The sequence below is a fragment of the Psittacula echo genome, assembly GCF_963264785.1.
Source record: "Psittacula echo genome assembly, chromosome: 3".
In the NCBI taxonomy this organism is placed as follows: Eukaryota; Metazoa; Chordata; class Aves; order Psittaciformes; family Psittacidae; genus Psittacula; species Psittacula echo.
The window spans coordinates 71513426-71535822 of record NC_137736.1 but is presented as its reverse complement, the minus strand read 5'-3'; the positions used below and the strand labels follow the sequence as shown (position 1 = coordinate 71535822).

At 37.6% G+C, this 22397-nt stretch overlaps 1 protein-coding gene across 1 annotated transcript in view; it reads right to left on the bottom strand.

The window, feature by feature from the left end:
- TMTC4 (transmembrane O-mannosyltransferase targeting cadherins 4) overlaps positions 1–22397 on the bottom strand; it is a gene marked incomplete at its 3' end in the record, with an annotated part of 47532 nt that overhangs the window by 15984 nt on the left and 9151 nt on the right. The window contains exons 4-9 of the mRNA XM_080612622.1: positions 19867–19954; positions 9803–9900; positions 7689–7781; positions 3321–3482; positions 2170–2372; positions 62–233 (exon numbers count right to left, since the gene is read on the bottom strand). Of these exons, the coding sequence (XP_080468748.1) occupies positions 62–233; positions 2170–2372; positions 3321–3482; positions 7689–7781; positions 9803–9900; positions 19867–19954 (816 nt within the window). The remainder of the gene's footprint in view (positions 1–61; positions 234–2169; positions 2373–3320; positions 3483–7688; positions 7782–9802; positions 9901–19866; positions 19955–22397) is intronic.

Below are 22397 nucleotides of genomic sequence, written 5' to 3'. Positions count from 1 at the left end.
AGAAAGAAACCATTCATCTGAAGCACTTCATCATCAACTTTACTGATGGTTTTGGTGGTACCTTTTTCTTGGCTTGCTTACTCAAGAGACTAAATCCATATGTAAACAGAATACAATATCCAATACTGGGGAGGTAGATAACTCTCTCTGCAATAACAAATCCTACTCGGAAGAACAGATTACTTGCAGGAAGAAAAGGGATAATAAGAAATCCAAGTCCCAGTGTAAGAATTCTGCAAACAAGAAACAGATTCTTAAATTAACCACAAATCTTAATGAAAGTACCTTTTCCATTTCACATATTAACATTATTTAAATGTTGTAGAAGGATATGCATATGGAAGAGGGCATTCAAATGCAGCTTTTGAGAGCTGCTAACAAAACATAAATTTCCATGAGGTTTTGACACTTTTAAAATCACAGTATCACAGTATGTTAGAGATTGGAAGGGACCTCAAAAGATCATCTAGTCCAAATCCTAGCTGTAATTTCCAGAAAAGCAATGTTCATGCTTCCAGGCCAGAAAATAGCCCAATTACACATTAATTATGTAATTCCTATTTAAAATACACAGGCAGGAAAAGTAATGGTAAAAGCTACCTGTCTATTTTTGGAACTAGTAAGCCAGCAAGAGGGGAAAAATATAGCTTGCTGTTAAAGAAGCAGCTTAGGTACACATCCTACTGAGAAAGTGTTTTCTTTCCTAACAAATACATTAATAGTATAATCCATTGTAGTTAACCACTTGAAAGTTAGCAATCTATGCTGTTTCCACATCAGTTTGTCTTCTTTGCCTTAGGTATCTATTTTAGGATAAGGAATCCTCAGTAGGTAAATCTTTATGAACTATACAGAGCTTAAACAACTTAGACTAGGTACCTTACTTTTACAGAGATGATATGAGTAAGAATCCCAGATCTGTGTCAGGTGTTTGCTATAAAGGCCACAAGGATGGTTTTCTACTCTAATTTATTACAAATAAATCTCTAAACTATAATGTAGATGTGTCCTTTTACTCTCTTATCATCTCCAAGAGTCCTAGGCCTTCACTATACTTTTTTCTTTACTTTTTACTAAAAACTGTTCAGCAATATAGGATCAGTGAATGCATTTTTACTAGAAAGTATGACATTTGTAGCACTTGTAGGAGGGCCACAAAGACGATCAAAGGGCTGGAGCCCATCTCCTGTAGAGACAGGCTGGGACAGTTCGGCTTGTTCAGCTGGAAGAGAAGGCTCTAGGGAGACCTTAGAGCAGCCTTCCAGTACCTAAAGGGGCCTACAAGAAATCTCAAGAGGGACTTCTTACAAGAGCATGTAGTGATGGGAGAAGAGGTAATGGCTTTAAATGGAAAGAGAGATTCAAATTAGATATAGGAAGACGTTCTTTACTATAAGGGTGGTGAGACACTGGAACAAGTTGCCCAGAGAAGTTGTGTATGCCCCATACCTGGAAGTGTTCAAGGCCAGCATGAATGGGTCTTTGAGCAACCTGGTCTAGTGGATGACCTTTAAAGTCCCTTACACATCCCAAACCATTCTGTGATTCTATGACTGACTTGTTTAAAAATTTTAAAGAACTGGGAAATTAACCATACATGAAATCCATGGGAACAGAATGTGAAAAGCTAAACAGAAGCCCTTAGTGAGACAGAACAGTTTACAATAATTTTTCAGTTTCTTTGGGTAAAGTACAAGTACTTTCCTCAGTACACACTGTGGATCAGCATTTTACTTTTTAATGTATGGCCACGGCCAGTATTTCTACCTCCTGTCAAGGCACATCTCTTTTTCATTATTAGGAGAAGATTAAAAGAGATGATGACTTGTAAGAAGTAGAGACAAGAACATAACATACATAATTTCCTATTCTGTTCTGAGCACATACTACTTTCTACCATCTACAGTGTTAAGGATCTCAAAATGCCATTTCAGGAAAAAAATAAAGTAGCCATGCATACCTCCCCCTCCAACTCTGTTTCCTAGTAGTCTGTGCACAGTGATGGGCCCAAATTGGGATAAAACTGTAATGACAGCTATAAATATTTATTTGAACTGCATTTGCTAGACACTGGTTCCACTGAATTGTTAAAATTATCAATAGTGGATTTAACAAAATAATACTGTACTTAAGTTGGCCAGGCATTTAAAATTCATTACTGTCTCTTACCTTCTCTTATGGCTGTCTTCTGAGCACAGAGCTTGGCATATCAGACCAATTAGGCAGAACCAAAGTGCTGCAAGTGCAATTATCCTCCAGTCGCTGACAGATTTAATGAGGGGTATGCAGCCCATTGACCAATCAAAACACAGCCACCAGGGACACAACAGCAACCATGCATTCAACGAATAGTAGTAATTATAGTTTATAGCCTGTCAGTCAGAAAGAAAACAAACATTTATTTGACACTAAACTTAAGGGGCAGGGGGCAACTTTATTTCTTCTTGCTGCTGTCATTTCCTTTATGACAAAATATACCTTATACAATAAAGAGATCTTAAATACTGTTAGTCTACAACTAGTTACATATCCATTTATTTTACAGCTGAGAAATTAAATTTTAATTTAATTTATAAAAATTAAATATAAATAATATAAATATAAGTATATAATATAAGTATAATATAATATATAATATAATATAATATAAGTATATAATATAATATAAGTATATAATATAAAATAAGTATATAATATAAATATAAATAAATATAAATATAAAAATTTAATTATTTTTTTTAATCATAGCTATGTGGCTCTGCTATTCAGAACTGGCAAATGCAATTTTGTGCTGTCCAACCAATATCCACATGTAAAAACAATAATTTCCTACAACAGGAGAAAATGTCAAGAGAAAGCACCCACTGTCTTCACTCATCATTCTCCATCTCCAGAAAGAGCCCTAATGCAGCCAGACAAGACATACTTCAAATGTACCAGACCAGAACTTTATGCTATTTTCTTCAATTGTGAAAGAACAGATGAAAAGTCAAACACAGTATGTGGAGAAAAGATGAAAATCAGCAAAGCTAAATCCTTGAATGGATGGAAAAAAATAGCAAGTAAATGGAAATGTACTTCCATGTGTGCAATATATACAAAATATATACAAAATATACAAAATATACAAGGTATACTATTAAAAAAGAAAGATGCAGAAAATCATCACAGCAGCACAAGTGATGGTGACACATCACACATCTTTAAGCGTAAAGACTGCCCTCTTTACTGTTTCTTTGAAGCACAGAAAATGAAATTCAATTTGATGACAAAGACAAATGTTCTGAGCTGGCCAGAAAAAAAACAACTTTATAACTTACTCTCACAAACAAACTGTCAGCAAATGAAGCAGGGTTGTCTACTTCAGTGAAAGCTGGTGGCCCTGTGCCCATAATCCTCCAGCGTATATAAAGTATAGTGGCCCCTCCAGACATCAGAAGAGTTATCCTGAAAAGCAACCCCTTCTTTAACAGCCCAGCATTCTACAGGAAAGAAAGAAAGAAAAAACAAACTCATATAAAAAACATTATTTGTTATCTTCTCCATTACATTCTCATCCTTTTGGTCACTATCTCAGAAAGAAGAGGCTATTCCTGGGCATTTTTGCTATTAGAGTTGACATTTTTATTATTTTTGCAGTTAGTAGAAAGCTCTCAAACTTTACTATGCTTTCTTTCATTGATGAACCGCAAAATATTTTTGGCAGCATTTTCATTTCCTTCTCAATCAGAAAGCTTTTTTATTCAAGAAATTTCTCTTCTACAAATCCTCAGTAACTATAGTTGATGTCATTTTACACAGAAATTTCTGTTAAGGAATTTGAGAAGAATATGGCCTTTAGGATACAGCATATTTAATTGGTCTATCCTTTCTTTTTAAAATGGACATCAATGAGGCACTTAGTGACATAGTTTAGTGGTGGTCTCAGCAGTCCTGCGGTAGAGGTTGGACTTGATGATCTTAAAGGTCTTTTCCAATCTAGTTGATTCTATGATTCTGTGATTCTATGGTTACTTTGTTAACTTTGCTTTGAATAGGTATATCCAGTTGACTATCACTGTCACACAAAGTTTTTGTCCACTTAAATCTCTCTGAAGGTAAAATTACATATATATCACAAGAAAACTACATAGTTAGAAAGTGGGAGGAATTAGAAACTTAATTAAAATTTTTACAATCGCTACTGACAGGCATAAATGAAAAGAAAAACACTGTATACTGTAGAGATTCTTTAGGCTTCACCAGTAGGTACTGGACACAGAAAAATCAGTAACTATAGTGATATCCTTGTCATAGCTTTGAGATGCAAATCCAAGCCTCCAGCATGCTATCCAGACAGCTAAGGTAATTCAGGAAAAGTTAAGGTTAAAACAATATTCAGATGGGTTTTTCATATTTGTAGTTGACAATGGAGTCATCATAAAATATTCAGCTGAATATGTAAGGACAAAGAAGTTTGTAATGCTGATTCTACATGAAGTTAACCTTTGTGCTCAATTGGTTACTTTCAACTTAGACATCTCAGTAACCAAACTCACTACAATAAGTATTATAAGAAAACCTTTTCTATAAAACTGTTTTTGGAAGAGAATTGTGCTATAAAGGAAAACCATGCAGTGACAATTTATAACTGCCTTATGATGGATTAACTACACAAAACCTCTTATCCCAGGCTTCATTTAACAGTACATGCAGCTTCTTAAAAGCCAGATTTCACAAACTGCCACAAAAATCTCTTAGTAGGCAGAATTTTAAAAGTGGAAGAAGTGGTTTTTTTATTGTCTTTGATTTAGAGTTAACTAAAATCTGGCATGAAACAAACTTGTTTTAATAGAGAAGAAAAAAAATCATTAAGTATGAAAATTTAAGTTCTGCCTTTCAACAAAACAAAACAAAAAGTCTTAGATACACTTCTATTAAAAAACAACAGATTTTTGTAAGTGGCAGGAGGTAAAATTAATTGATTCTATTGAAAGAGGAAGAAAAAGGCTATGTAATGTTTTCTTTACCCAGACAGAACTGCTTAAAAGTCACACACTGGAAACAAAACACTTTCAGCTCTCCATGCTTAAAGAGTAATCCTCCAAAATATTTGCTGCTGACACATTTCACAGAATCATAGAGTAGATTGGGTTGGAAGGGACCTAACATCATCTAGTCCAACCCCTTGCCATTGACAGGGACATCTTTCACTAGGTCAGCTTGCTCAAAGCCCTCTCAAACCTGGCCTTGAACACTTCTCCAGGCAATCTGTTCCAGTGTCTCACCACCCTCATTGTAAAGAATTTATTACTGGTCAAACAGTGGAATAGGCTTCCTAGAGAGGTGTCAATGACCCAAGCCTGTCAGTGTTCAACAGACATTTGGTCAACGCTCTCAATAACATGATTTAACTTTTAGTCAGCCCTGAAATGGTCAGGCAGTTGGACTATAGATGACCAATGTAGGTCCCTTCCAACTGAAAATAATTCTATCCCATTCAATCTGGATCTATCCTCTTTCAGTTTAAAACCATTGCCCCTTATCACTACATGACGTGACAAATGTGACTCCATTTTTTATATAAGCCTGTTTTAAGTATACTGAAGGGCTGCAATAAGGTCTTCCTGGAGCCTTCTCTTCTCCAAGCAGAACAACCCCAACTCTCTCAGCCTTTCTCCATAGGAGGGGTGCTTCATCCCTCTGACCATCTTGTTGCCCTTCTCTGGATATGCTGTAACAGGTCCATGTCTTTCACCCACACCAGAAACGGATCTGGGGGATCTCACAAGAGCAGAGAGTCAGAATCACCTACCGTGACCTACTCTCCACATTTCTTTCTATGCAGTCCAGGATACAGTTGTCTTTCTAGGGTGCAAGCACACATTTCAGGCTCATATCCAATTCTTCTTCCACCAGGAGTCACCAAGTTCTTGTCCACAGGACTGCTCCCAATCCATACCCCAGTCTGCACTGATACTGGGGATTGCCCCAACTCATGTGCAGAACCCTTGCACTTGGCATTGAAGACCTTAATGAGGTTCACATGAGCTCAAGCTTGCCAAGGTCCATCTGGATGACACCCATTCCCGCAACTGCACCATTCAGCTTGGTGTCATCTGTACTCAATTCCACTATGTCATTGATGAAGATATTAAATAGTAGTGGTCTAAATATGAACTCTTTCCACTTGGACACTGAACAATTGACTTTAATTCTTTGGATGTGGACATTCAGCAAATTCCTTATCCATGTATAAGTCAATCAGTCAAACATGTACCTCTCAATTTTAGCAGCAAAATGTGGGGGACCATATCAGAGGCCTTAAACAAATCCAGGTAGATGACATCAGCAGCTCTTCTCTTGTACACTGATGCAGTCAATCCATCGTAGAAGGCCACCAGATTAGTCAGGAACAATCTACCCTTGGTGAAGCCATACTGCCTCTCTCTAATCACTCCCATCTTTCGTATGTTTTGACATAACTTCCAGGAGGATGTGTTCCATGATCTTACCAGGCACTGATGTGAGGCTGACTGGCCACTTATTCCCAGGGTCATCCTTATTACCTTTTATTTCCATCACTTTAATTTTGAACTGACTCTGCTTTAATATGCCACAGCTCTAGACTCTTTCCTTATCATATACTTGTTAACATTACTCATCATATAGCAAAATTCTCCAGCATTCTTAATTTGCTGCCTGAAATACTCCTGGACCCCTCTGCTGTCCTTGGTCAAATCTACTGCTTCAGTTCCAGAGATTACATTTGCACTGATTTCCCTATGAAGCTCCTCACTTCATTCTTTACAAAGGAATTTAAAAGCCCCGTAGGACTTCTGCTACTCAGAAACATAAGCAAGACTTCCCTGCAGTGAAACCACTGATTGAAGCAAAGTACAGCGAATACTCCTTTGTCTTGCTGAACCTTGGATGGGAGAAGCAAATGATTTAGCTGTTGAACAGCTAGTATGCTGTTAGTCTATTTGGCTGCTATCAATCATTCACTTAAGGCTGACTCTTTCTGTAATTTGCTTGCCAGTGCAAATACCAGGTGCCAGATACCATGAGCCAATACTAGATAAAGTGATATCAACGAAAGTCAGAAATTTTATCCTTATTTGATCAGTGCTTACATATATATATATTTTAAGCTACTAGGAATTGTCTCCTGTTTGGTAATTTGTATTCTGAAAAAAAAAACAAACCAGTGTAATGGGGTGACATGGTTTAGTGTGAGGTGTCCCTGCCCATGGCAGGGGGGTTGGAACTAGATGATCTTAAGGTCCTTTCCAACCCTAACTATTCTATGATTCTATGATTCTAATACTTTAGTGGGATTGACAAATGTATTTTTTCAAATGTCTATTTCATTTGAGAATCTGAACAAACACCTCTCTTTATTCTGACCAAACTCTGTTAAACGTATAGCTACTGACCCTGGTGAATTTACTGCATCAAGCAGTAAGCTCTTCCACACTATATTTCAACATATTGTTGAGAGAAGTGTGGAGTGGATTTCACTATCCAATGCAATTCTAATGCTATCCCATTACTACTCATGTTGCTGCAAAGATGTCATCGCACAGGCTGACTGAAAATACTTTTTTTTTTGAATTCTCAGCAACCACAAAACTGTCAGAAGTTGTTTGTCTTTTAGTACATGACTGTTTGAATGGACAGAGTGAACAAAACCTCTGAGGACTCACCTCCAATGACTTGTCCTTATGTAGTAACCTTTGAATAAGCTCCAAAACATTTAGCTTGTTAATCACCAGTGCATCAAACACTGCATTCAAGCCCTAAGCAACGAGACGAAAAATAAAGAGCATAAGATGGAGCAGCTGACCGCATCTTATATTTCACTTCTACCATGAGTTGTTGAGCATCTTAATTCTGACTCCAAACAAGTAGAGGGATACATTGGTGGTAATGATAGCAAAATGGTAAATTAAAAACCTGAGCTCAGATGAGTAGAATATCATGTAACTGTAATGGAGTTTCTCCTGTTACATGGAATAACCCTTCAGGGAATGCCATGTACCAGAAAGCTAGACCCCATATATATAGTCACAACAGTATTCTCCTTTCTGTCTTCTTTCCTAAGTGCTCTGCAGCATAAATGCAGCAGTCAAAAGTAAGGCTTCTGTCAGTAAGGTGGAGTTTCTTTAAGCCTTCTACATATTTTCTGCTGTGCAGCACGGTATCTTTTGACTGTCCGGTTTCAGAAATACTATTTTAAAAGGGTACATAAATTCTCACAAAAAAGGCTCTGAAAGATTTAACAGAGGTACCAGGATTGCTTTTGCTGAAATTACACTAAAAACTAGACCGTATTTGGCGTTTTGCAGGACTACACTTGCAGATACTGCCCCCAGGTAAGCAAGCAAAAAAAAAAAAAAAAATTATCCAGGGGTAATTCTGTTGAGGTGACCAATAAAATCCAAATTTAACATTTTCCCATGTGATTTCAACGTTTCAGTGATCATCAACCTAGACAATTTTTGAATATTTAGCCTATACCCTGATAACTTTGGAAATTACCTCAACGTTCTAAAGACAAAATGGATAAAAACACAGCAAAAGTAGTTCTAACTGAGGCAAAGAGTTAGTACACTGGGAGGCCTCAAGACTCTTTCTAGCAGTCAAAGGGAGAAGACAGAAGAGAGGTTAGAGTATGGCATGGTTCCTTGTAGACAGGCCACCTGGCAGTTAAAAGGTTTTTGGTTCACTAGCATGGAGATAGGAAGGCAAGAATCCTGTTGAAAAATACATTCAGCCTACAAGCAATCTTTTTAATGTGTGATTCATCCTTTTTCACCTTCTGACCCGTGCCCCTCAGCACAACAGTAAATATAATTATCCTAGCAATGCAAGAGCAAACAAATAAAAAACCCAGATCCAATAATATTTCTGTGTCTGCTAGCGCAAATAATTACTTCATACCACTAAAGGAAATAACTGCACCATGTTTTAAGATAATTCCTTATGTTTTGCTTACAGACATCTCTGAATAATACATCAATCTACAAATATCTACTAAAAAATAATGTCCTAAGGCAAGAAGTTTTCTGTAATTATTTCTTCCTTTTTTGTTAGAAAGGACAAGAAGGTCCTTGCTGCAAAGAATTCTTCTGATTCTGTTGTGTTATGTCACTTAAAGCTATAAATTGGATTTATCTATAAAGATCTATTTATATAAAATGCAAAAATCACTGATGTAGCATTTCAGGTAATGATTTGATCACTCAAAACAGAATGTCTTCACTGAAGTAATAAAAACCAAGAGCACAATGAAAATGAACAGTAACTGTATCTGTTTGCACAGGTAGATCCTTAAGTAAGGGACATTAGGAAGAGATTCAATATTAGAAATGCATAAACAATAGCTATACTTCCAATTACACTGTTCACAAAAGCAAGAGGGTGGAGCTCTTAAAAATGCTCTCCTCAGTTATATCATTGTTCATAAGCCTTCAACAAGAGGTTTGCAGGCCTACTATCTCGAAAATTACATTAAAAAACAAGACCAATGAACATTATATGCATTAAAACTAACACTGTATATTTTTTAAATTTTGCAAAACAATAAAGAGATATATACAACCTGCTTACAAAAGATAAAACGAAGAATTCCAACAGACTGGCAGGGACACAAGGCAGATCTACCAGAATAATGCTTTTTGTCGACATTAATTAGTTTTCTGAACAGAACAAAAAGGTGTGCATACGATTAGCTGTGGAGAGGATTCATCCTTGCAGGCTTTACAACTGCACTTGACAGATGCTGAGGTCAAAATTCAGTCAATAAGAGGATTCTTACCAGTATTGTAATTCCTTGTTCTTTGCACAGCATGGCTATTGCGCCTAGGATAACACTCACCAACACCCAGAATATAGAAAAATTATGTCCTTCCTTACCTGTCAAAATAAAGCATGCCACAGTATTAGGTTTTTACATTTAAAGGTAAAGTTGGAAATCTAAATTAAAATTAGAATTTTAAAAACATACAGCAGGTAATCTCACAATTTTTTCTGTCAGTCAAGATCTGGATGCATAGACTTAAAAAGCATGGGGCATCTCTTGCAATACGCTGGCATTTGTCCCTTTATTGCAGTCATTTTCTATTCTCAGAGACATCAGAAATCTCCCTATTTGCTAGATGTTTTAGCCAGATTAATTAGAATGGCAGAATCTTCACATAGTTTCCACAATTCATCATCTGCAAAGGTTAATTCCCAATATTTAAACATATTTATCATCCTTAGCCAGAGCTCTATCATTACTGGCCACTCTCTTCCAAGCTACCATAATGAGAAGAAATTCTTTCTCATAGTTACACATGAAGTGTCACACATGCAAACTGTTTTAACTGTAGTCTTATCTACAAAGGCACAATGAGCTGCTTCTCCAGGGCTGCTGCATTTAGCAAGTACCTCATGTCATTTCATTAGCACTGCAATGGAATGCCATGGAGCTCAAAAATTTCAGCATCTGAGCAAAGAAGCAGTTAGTTCTTGCACTCAGGAAGCGGTTTTACAGCAAGGTGAGGAATGCTGGGGTTAACAGATCAAGAGTACAGCTTCTGCTAAAAGAAAGAGTCTTTAAAGACTGCACCATGTAGCTGATTTTGGGTACTACAAGCAGGCATTTCTGAGATTAATATAACAATAAGCCCTACTTCAGCCAAGGTACTATCACACACAGAGTACATGGATACTTCACATAAAAACGTATCTGTCACAACCTCTACTCCACAGGTGCAAGCAACAGAGGGAAGTGCTCTGCTCATTCAGAGGCAGTTTCTTGGTTCAAGCAACACAGGCTCTACAGGCATCACAAGAACCAATCTTTGACTTGGCATGTGAAAAAATAAAGTTGAACTCTACATTCACTAACTGGATCCCCTTCCTACTTTCCCTGATCTCTAGAGCAGTTCTTTCCTACTGCTAATGCAGGTTTGACCTCAGTGCCTAAACAGAACTGCAATAATGGTCTATGGGAAGGGTGAATGGCAGAAGTAGGCACCTACACCTAAGCTAGTATACTAGGCTTTCTTTCTCACTGGTTAAGAGAAGGGGACACCTTTAGGGATTAAGTTACCTAATTAAATGCAGTGGTCCACCTTTCAGAGAAGTAGCTGACTCTTCACTGATTATAAAGGGAAACTAGTATACTAGCTCAGATGTTGTTTGGTCAGATACAAACCATAACCACAAGCGTGCGTGAAAAGGATCTGCTGACATTGGTCTCCTTTCTCATTTGAGGCAAAATACTTTCGTGGCAGAGAGCAGAACTTTTCATAAAAATGTGTAGAAAAACAGGTTTGAGGTTGCTTCGAGCACTCCTTTCTTATTTAAGACTTAAAGCTTCAACAGTGCGAGTATTAATATGTTTGAGATTCATCATTGCAACACCTAGCAGGCATTTGTTCCTTCTCCCTCTGCTCCAAATTATAACCTCACACTTAATATGAGAGGTGCAGATGTTATAAAGTTAAAAGAAAGCCATCTAAAGGAAAGAAGTCATACAATCTCAACAACAGTAATACAAAACATGGAAATACAGAGTACATAATAACTGAAGTAAAGAAACACTGCAACTAAAAAAAATGTAATTGGGAAACTCCAGCTCACATGAGTTATACAGAACAATGAGGGTTGGAGTTTACAGGGCAAGGGGGTTCAAAATTCATTCTAAGAGTACTGCTAAGAATAAAAAGAACCTGTCCTAAATACATCCTTGAAGGAGCTCTTCAACTCTTCAGATTCTGCAATACAAAGGACTGTTCAGCCAATACAACAGCCAGTTCAGCCTGTTCTTGAGATTCAGTGCGTTTTTTTGTTTGTTTGCTTGGTGGGTTTGCTTGTTTGTTTAATGTAGAAATAAACTCTCTACAGGGAATACAAGGATGGAAGGCAAAGTAATTGACTATATTCACAAATTGACAATCAGCCAATCTTGGTAAGTATAAAAAGGAGAATAGTGAACAAACCCAATGGACTTCACTGAGTCCACTGAAGTATGCTTTCTTCTACTGAGAGATTTCTTCTTCCCAGAATCAAATTCTGGTGGAAAGTAAGCAGAGCAACTAAGCAGCTCTCAGAGAAGCAGCCTTCAGTACACAAATACAAATGATCTTAACAAGATAGTGGGAAGTATATATAGTAAGAGATCAGCTGGTGATTCACAAATGCTTTGATGATTCAAAATGTTAAGAGTAATAGGAAAAAAGGAACAAGGTCGAATTGTCAAGAACAAGTGTAACAGCAGCACACACACAGAAACAAACTCAGAAAGCTCACATCACAAAATGAGAAAAGGTAATGTATGTAAAGAACAAATCCCACAATTCCTTACATATATTTGTAAGAAGAGGAGCAATAAGGAAGGAGTTATTCCAATACTCAGTGGGAAAGTAAATGGACAGCGCCAAGAAAACAGGTGTTCTGTGCCTTTTTGCTTCATTTTTTCACAATGAGGTCAGCTGCAACCAGATAGTAAGCACACCACCAGCAGATATGGAGCAAAAACAAAAAGCAACAATAGTGAACTATAAGACTTTACAGAGAAGTTTATCTATTTTAAATTATGATTGGTTAAATTTCCTCCCAGGTCCTATGCAACCCAGAGTAATCTCTACTGTTACCTCCGAGAAATCATGAAGAACACAAGAGAATCCAGAAGCTTCAAATAAAATAAAACAATGCCAACATGCTTACTTTCAAAGAAGAGATATAAAAGGATAAGCTAAAGAAACAAAAAAGTAAGTTGACCAGTCAAAATTACCCAGAAGAAAACCCAAAACACTGACACAAACTATTTTTTAGGTGAACCTCTAAGACATAAAAGGATATGATTAACTGTTTACCAAAGACATACAGGTTTGTACACCCTTAGCAAGTTTGTGTGTGACACAAAACTGGAAGGACTGGCTGACAGAGCAGAGGATCATGCTGCCACCCAGAGGGGCCTTGACAGGCTGGAGAAATGGGCTAGCAGTAACCTCATCAAATTCAACAAGGAGAACTGCAAAATCCTGCACCTAGAGAGGAACAACTCCTGGCACCATACGTGCTGGGGATCACTCAGCTGGAAAGCCCTTGGCAGAAAAGGACATGAGAGTCCTGGTGCACACCAGACTGACTGAACATGAGTCAGCAATGTGCCCTTGCAGGAAAGAGGACTAATGGTATCCTGGGCTACATTAGACAAAACCTTGCCAATAGGCCAAAGGAGAGGATCCTTCCCCTCTCCTTAGCACTGGTGAGGCCACACCTGGAGTAGTGTGTCCAGTTCTGGGCTTCCCAGTACATGAGAGCCATGGACATACTGGAGTAAGTCCAACAAAGGGCCGGTAAGATGACGAAGGGACTTGAGCACATCCCCTGTGGGAAAAGGCTGCGAGCTGAGACTGTTCAGGCTGGAGAAGAGAAGGCTGAGGGTGATCTCATCGATGTATGTAAATACCTGAAGGGAGGGTGCAAAGAGGACAAAGCCAAGCTGTTTTCAGTGGTGCCCAGTGACAGTACCAGAGAAAACAGGCATAAACTGGGTTCAAACTTAAACAGGGGAGAATCAGGCTGGATAGAAGGAAGAAATTCGTTATTGTCAGGGTGGTGAGACACTGGAACAGGCTGTCCAAGGAAGTTGTGAATGCACCATCACTGGCAGTATTGAAGGCCAGACTGGACAGAGCTTTGGGCAACATGGTCTAGTGGAAAGTGTCCCTGCACATGGCAGGCTGGTTGGAACTAGATGATCTTAAGACTCTTTCCAACCCTAACCATTCTATGACTATTTGATACCGACGCACAAGAGGTGCTGTCTGAACATCAGGAAACACCTTTTTACTCAGAGGGTGACCACACACTGGCACAAGTTGCCCAGAGTGGTTATGGATTCTCCATCCTTGGAGATATTCAGAAGCTGTCTAGACATGGTCATGTACAACTGGCTGTAGGTGACCTGCTTGAGCAGGTCAGCTCAGGTGACCTTGAGGTCCCTTCCAACCTTGTTGGTCCGTTTCCAATATTCTGTGATTTTGTGATCTAGATCTCCTTCTGAAAACCATAATCTGTCTTTGCTTTCTTTTGCAGTCTCAAAAGGTCAATGAAGTCATACATATAGTTGCAATACTATGAAAATTTATCAATGATTAAACTTCAAAGAGCAAGAATTTCGATTAAGAAACGTTTTATCTTGTGATTGCTCATAAGTCAGTACACACAACACTCCCTCCCCCACCCCAGTTTACAGAAATCTCAGTGAACTAGGCTAGAAAAATAGATACAAAAGACCATAATCCAGCAATGCCTTCCTTTTTTTTTTTAACAGTGATTTGAAAATGTATAGCACTGCATAAGTGCTAATTATTATGAGATATACACATGCCAACAGAAGTAATCAGTTTAACAAAGCACATTCCCCTAATACAGTGCTGCTTCCCACCAGAAGAATGTTGTGTCAGAAAACGAAACCAATCTTTCATTGGCACCTGCGCCTGGTTGAAACTGGTACACCATATTGTGAGTGGGCACTGTGCCACTCTAACAGATGGACAAAATAGTAACCATGCCAAAGAAACAGAGTACTTGCCTTTTCTTTTTTTTTCTTAACTATAGAAATAAATTGTTTCTATACAAAACCAAAAAGCATTGCTCACACAGTCCCTTCTTTAGGGGGACTTTAAGTCTGAAAGTTGAGGGGATTCAATGAAATACCCATAGAAACTAGAAACAAGTCATGAGGGCTCCTCTAGGTAGGCTGCCAGACTCCAGTATAAGCATTCCTAGAGCATACACAAAATTTTTTACAGCGTGGAGTTGACTAATCCTTAATTTATGAGGAGCCTACTGATGATACACCTCAACTCTGTCTTCGTAATGCTAATTCTATTATTCTGCATCCCCTTCTTCAAAGCTAATTGAGCATCTTGGGGCTCAGCCATGTGACAGCTTGGAGCAGTTTAAGTAGTCACCATCTTCAGGTGAAACCCTGTAACTGGTTCTGTGAAAGCACCTGCTCCTTTGAAAGTCGAAGCAAAGTAAGTTATGTTGAGCTCCTGCAGAAATGTTTAATTGAAATAGATCAAATGCTTGTATAATCCATTAACATGCCTTGCCTAAGAGGATGGCAAATTCCAACTAAACTATTAGAAAAACTCATCTAACCAAGTTCTAAGAATTGCCTGCTTGTGAATTGCTAAGCAAAGGCGGAAGAATTATCTAGTCTTAAAAGATCATATACGAATACACTGTTAGAATTGACTTAAGCCGGACATCTCCTGTGTATCTCCAAATGCACATTCTACTGCAGGTCAGCATTTTACTTAATAATGGAATTACAATAGCAAATGCCATTCCTAAACATATCCAAGCAACTCAAACTCATTACACATAGGTTACAGTAAGGCGATCGTCTATCCCTGAATTACACCATCTGGGACCAACAAAAGTTAGCACTAATTCTACAAGAAAAGGTTTTTGTTTCTGCTTTGCCCATCAAAATAAATTAGTAGTCACCATCTTCAGTAGCCATCATCTTCAGTAATTCATTCTCTGCAACCACCTACTCCTTTGAAAGTCTAGTTTTTCCACAGATAACTATTGCCTTCCAGTGTGTTCAAATATGAATAGTAGAGCACACAGATAAAAAATCATGTTTAATAATAGTAAATACCTCTTGACCAATTGCGAAATAGCTAACTCCCCGTAATAATAATAATAATCTGCTTCATACAGGAGACTTAAAACATTTTCAATCTGTAAGAAAACCTCCATAATACAAAACTCCAATATTCACAACACTCATCACTACAGTCTACTTCACATGCTTTATTTAATTAGCAATGAACTAGTAGATGCTTAACAGACAACCACATAGAACAAAACAAACATACAACCAGAACAAAGTATTTTTTAGAAGTCATAGCATATGAGCAAGCAGTTGATCCCCTATTTAATATCCTGGCTAATATTATTCACATGAAGCAAATCATGAACTCCTCATTTTACATCACTCAGAGATCACCAATACAGGTGGCAAATACATGCAACTGGATCACTGTCAAAGTTGAAGACAAAGGAAGGCAAAATGAATACTAGAGCAATTTTAAATTGCCTTATGAATTCCCAAGAGAAGCTGCATTAAAATTCAAAGTTAATAACCCACAATTCCCTTCAGAACATACCTAAACAGTTGTCAGCTCTTGCTGTCTCCAAAGCCTATGCAGTGGATTTGTCCCCACAGCTGTGTTTTAAAACAGCAGGACAGAATGAGAACAACAGATTAGTTCCTTGCAAATATAAATGATATCCTCTCAAAGATTGTAACATCATAAACTGTATATTGGAGAAAAGTAACAGTGTCTTAGAACTTAAGCAAGACATAACACATACTGTGTTAAATGCTTATACTTAAAAAGAAAAAAAATAATGCCACAGATTTTGGCTAAAAGAAACTGTCTACCCCAAATTCCACCAAAACAACACACTACATCAGGCAAACAAGCTGTAGTATATCTTGAGCTTCACAAAAAGCATTATTTGCCTTTGGAAGTTTCGCAGTCTGACACCAATACTTCTCTGATCTCTCAATTGTTTTCAGAATGATATATACTTTCTTCACAGTACTCAAATCCTCCTGAAGAGACAAGTCCTTACTCGAAACAAATAATAATAAAAAAATAAATCTCAGATTCATTCACCGAGATATCAGGTGAAAACAAGCACTAACCAGTCTCTCATCCACGACTTTTGTCTCCTTAAGAGAAGAATGAGAATGACAGTTCAACAACTACATCTATGCTACTGAAACAAAGACATCTGGAACACAGCTGTACACAAATCTCACACAGCCTTGCTGCAAGAATAGTCAGGTTCTTCATGGAAGACTTATATAATCTATCTGTCTGATAGCAGCATTAGGATGCTGCTGGTGACAAAACAGTACTTGTTACTGAGGACACAAACGTATCAGTAGTATCAACTCAGGCTTTTCAATGTTAGTTTTACTCTGACACTTCCTCAAAGTTCATCAGGAAGAGCAAACTGGCAGTAGTTACTGTGGGTACAGTGGAGAACAGGACTGCCATTTGGAGGGACCATGACAAGCTAGAGGAATGGGCTGATAGTAGACTCAAGAAAATCAAAGACAGAACTATGCAACAGTCCAGGCTGGGGACTGCCTAGGCAGCAGTTCCGCAGAAAAGAATCTAGAGTTCCTGATTGGAAGGAATGTCCTATAAGGAGCAGCTAAGGACCTCACAGGCTTGTCTAGTTTGGAGAAAGTAGGCTGAAGATTCACCTGAATGCTCTCTACAGCTGCCTGAGGAAGAAAAGTGGAGATGGAGATGCTGATCTCTTCTCCCTGGTACCCAGTAACAGGATGTGTGGGAATGGTTCAAAGCTGCGTGAGGGGAGGTTTAGACTGGAGATGAGGAAGCATTTCTGTACCAAAAGGGTGGTCAGACACTGGAACAGGCTTCCTAAAGAGGTGGTCGGTGCCCCAAGCCTGTCAGTGTTCAAGAGACATTTGGGAAATGCCCTTAATAACATGCTTTTAACTTCCAGTCAGCTCTGAAGTGGTCAGGCAGTTGGACGAGATGATTGTTACAGGTCCTTTCCAACTGATATAGTCTATTCTATTTTATCTCACCCACCCTTCTATTTACAAATGAATGATTTTCACAGCAAGGCACATCCAGGATGAACAAGGAATCCCACCAAGGCATTCCAAAATCAGTTTTTAGACCAGAACCATTCTGGCCTGAAACTTTGACTCTGAAATGTCTGGATTTTGGCACATTGCTCATCAGCCTGCAGCAACTCATGTAAGATTCAGTGGAAAGAGATACTCTGAAGCTTGGGCTCCTCCCTTCAGGCTCTATGCAAATCTGCTAAAGCACTTAGTCATGCTGGAAATAACTTTTCATTCTTTTGTTTAGGACATGCCAGATAGTATCCACAAGAACATTAAATTGTCACCAGGCTACACAAAATGAGGTAACTGTTGGAAGAGACTCAAGTATTTAACTTTGATACAAATTCTTAAGTCCAAAGAAAGCCTACGCTTTTTTAAGAAGTTGCTGAAGGAAAATCAGGGAGTGAATGTGACAGTAAATATTGAAAACTGATCTGAAAGACAAAAGGCACAACTGTGTTGGGAGACTGTAGTTTTCCTTGGCAAAACTAAATTTAAATATGCTTAAGTGACACAGCTCTGACCCTATTATGATGTAATGTCCAGTAAAAAATAGTAAGTGCTGCTTGATATCTTCTCTTCATGACATTTTCCTTCTTCTGTATCAATTACAAGAATTTCAGTATAAGAATACTACTAAAATTACACTGACTTCTAAAAGGTATCCAAATGGCCTCCACAAGCTGTACAAGCACTCAGAATATTCCTAATGAGAGTACACATCGCATTCTTAAATCATTCCTGAGACGTCCTCCATAACAAAATCCTATATGAAAGTCCTATATGAAACTCTCCAAGGTAGTCCTAAGATTTTGGCTCTTGAGTTCATGAAAAAATTACTACCCCTGCCATATAGGTCTGCCTGTACCAGCAAACTGGAAAGCACGTTGCCAGTATTTTGCTTTGTCTGATTTACTCCAGCATTAACAAATGCCAAAGCATAACCATACCCAGTAAAATAGGTGAGAAAAGAATAAATGAGTGAACAAGATCCCAAAGCCAATTTTCATCAAGAAATTATCTTAGTTGAAAAAAATGAAACCTACTCGAAGGGGAGAAAAATATCAAAAGTGAACAGGAATCACTGTAAATATAATTTAAAGTGATAATAAGTTAAACTTATGATATCAGAAATAATCAAAAAAGTTCCAAAACGTCTGAATACAATCAGCAGGAGCTACTCACAGCATCTTAGAGCTCACTGTGGACTAACTTACCCCTCCCTCAGCCTACACTAAGCTGTATGATGCCATGACTATGTTGTTAAGTTAGATCACCTGAAGCCAGCTCAGGTATCTCTGTAATACACTGCCAACTCTGATTAAATGTTACAGGCCATGCCTATTGAACTGGTATTATACAAGCTTTTCACAACACAGCTCCTCACAGGTTCACCAAATGATTCTTGTATTTCCTGTGGCAGGGCACATTCAGATAGCAGACTGCATGTCCTGTACAGTTTTTCATAATCATGAATTCATTTATTATTGTGTGTTTATTTATCAGAGCACCAAGATGATTTTTCCACAACTGTATCTGAACTGCCAACCTGCATTCAGATCAAATAATGCAATGGATCTAAACGCTCACTTGAAAGAATATCTGCAATGGAATTGTTCATGTTAAATAGAGCTGTCTTACAAAATCTCTCTGAGTAACACCATATTCAGTATTTATATGCCAAGCACTTGCATATTCCAGGAATTTAGAGGGCTTACTCATATGAATAATTCTGTACAATTCATTAAAAATACAATTAAGGTTCCTAAAGTTCATTTCCATTTAAGCCATCCCAACATAATGGTATAAAGTGTACTAAAATATTTAAGAATATACATCCATAGGTTTTATTTCTTTCAAAATACTTATTAAAATATTTCTTTATGCTTCTAAACAATAAAACATTTAACAGATAAGCCTATTATAAAACAGACTTTTCTTAAAATAAACTCTTAGTGTTTAACAGGAATTAGGGACAGCAACCCTTCCAGCTCTTCTAACAATAAATACCTGCTAAAGCATGTTTGGTTGGTTGGCTGTTTTTAATATTTTATGAGGGTATAAACATTAATAAATTCAAACCACATCAAGCTGACACTTTTAGTTTTGCTATATTTCACTGAAATGTATGAATGCAGAAAATATACACAATGTAAAATTTAAGGGGCAAACAGAATGCTTACTTTCTCTAAATGCTTTACAGTAGCCAAGGAATGACAACAAAAAGAAGAGGGCACACAGTAGGTCTGCTCTGCCAACAATCCCAGCAACCTTAAAAAAAAAAAAAAAAGAGAGAAAAGTTTCAGATTACCAGATTTTATTCTTAAAAAAACTGAGATAAAGGTATACATACACATACAAAGTGAAATGTATAAAAGAATACTGCTACATCACTTTACTTTTTTTTTTCCTTTTTTTAAACTGGTTTACTGGATTAGTGATACACACTTTTGTAAGTCACATCCTAATTTTGATCAGGTATTGCTTAATATCAACTAGGTGAATGGTTTGGCTTTATGAAAAACTGCTGTTGTAAGAAATAAAGAAGGACCTCACTGGAAAAAGTACCCCATTCCATCTGGGTTTTTTGGGTCATGTTGCCTTTTAGTAGAATTTTTAGCAAACATCCTGAACCCCAGTAAAATCAGCAGCTCTGCTGAAATGCAAATCAAGACTGTCCACTTTCAGAAGACAAGCCAGCCTTCAAAGTACAGTCTGAACATTCAGAATAGATAAATAGCTTCTAGCCTGTAGAATCAGGAAAAAAAAAAATCTACCCTCTGGCAGCTTTTTGTATTATATTAATTGACTGCATTAAAGATACCTTCAAATGCACCTTGTAACAGAAGCTGTACTAACGCAAAAGAAAATGAGAAGCACATTCTGAGACCTCCATACTCCTGATCTGTGCCAATCTATTTAAATCAAGAGCATTCTCAGGGCCATCACCAAGCTTTGGTTCAAGCCCTTAAACTGTATTCACAATAACTTGCTGAGACACAGCATGACATATTTTTGGATCTTCATTCCTCAATTACACAAGTGTCAGATAGACGATGAACTTTTTGTGGAAATCATAACATGGGGCTGGCAAGGGTCAGTATAGGCCCTGATGCTGGGACCTCACTAGAACATACACCCAGAGCAAGGATCATGGAAAACACCCCTTACATTTTATTCTAGCTCTACTTCCTGGAGTACTGGGTTCCATGTTTCCAGGACAAGATGCACATAGAGGCCTTTTGGAAGCAGAGCAGAACACTTCCAGGTTTGTTTTTTTTTAATGTCCTTTTTGAGGTGATGTTTCGGGGACAAAAGCACAAACTTTGTTTTTTGTATAACACACCAGTTGTCTCATTTTCTGAGTGGAGCAGAAAGAGGAAAGTAAAAGTATAAAGTGCATCTTCATTTTCTTTAAAGCTGGTTGCTAACCTGTCTTAGGAAAAGGGCATTTTTTGTATGAGTATGAACTGATGGAACAACTATTACTGAGTAAAATCAGAGAGAGAAGCACAGAGGCACCAGAGTAGGACTGAATACACTGAAGAGACTCTCTCCCACTTTACCCTCAGCTTCACTTGATACTGTAAAAGGAAAAACTGTTGGACTCCTAAATGCAGTTCAGAGAAACTTATTAATTTATCTGAAGCCATGCATCTAACTTCCCTTCTTTTTTTATTTTATAAAGATATTAAGAGAATTAACTCATGGCTGTGGACTGCTTTAAAAGGTGAAAATAATGACGTGTCATTCTGTTTCAGGAGCTACTCTCAGCTAATGAGATAAAAGTAAAGGTGAACTGACACAATTTTGAAAATAAATGCCAACTTGTTACAACAAAGAGATTAAGAGGCTAATAACACACGTATGGCCTCAGATGACTCCAACAGTACAATGTTATCTCAAATGCAGGATCAGGTCTGTAGTCCCGGTAACAAGGTAAACAAAAAAACCCCCACAGTTTTAAATTAGCATCAGGAATATTCTTATGTCTGTTTCATTTAGTATTCCATCACTCAAGTGTTACAAAGAATAACCATTTTATAGAAGAGAAGACTGCACCACAAGAGTGTTTACATGTAGGTAGGAAAATGACAGCTGTTTTTCTTACATAGGTACTGAAAGCTGTAAACTTTTCAAGATCTGTTTTATGTGACTGTTTTGTGCTGTATATACCAAAATCCAAAACAGCAAGCAGACAGATGCCTCACAATTTTATGTCAAAATATGTCATCTCATTTCAAAACCAAGATGTCATGATACTTAAAACTCACAGATTTAAGATCATGAAGAATGCTTTTTGAGGAGATGCTGCCTGATACACACTCATGCTAGAACCATAGCAGTATGATGACTGCTTCAGTGCAGCAAGATTTATTATTCACCATGTAAATGATCAGAGGCCTTTGTTTACTCTGGGATCGTAGAAGACATATGGTATATAAGCATCCTACTTTTTTTCCTCATCTTCCAATGTTTGCCCTAAGTATACACAAGTCTTCAAACCTCATATATGCAAGCAAACCACTTCACTTGTAATTTATTTTACATGACCAAGGTCTTACTAACATTTGCCTGCTGATTTAAATATATTTTTAGAGTTAAATGGAATGAAGATGATGATTACGGATAATGATAAAGGGGTCAGTAGTAGATTTATTGCAAAGTTAAGACTGAAGTGAGATTTCTCTTTACATGTCAGAGCATCAAAAGC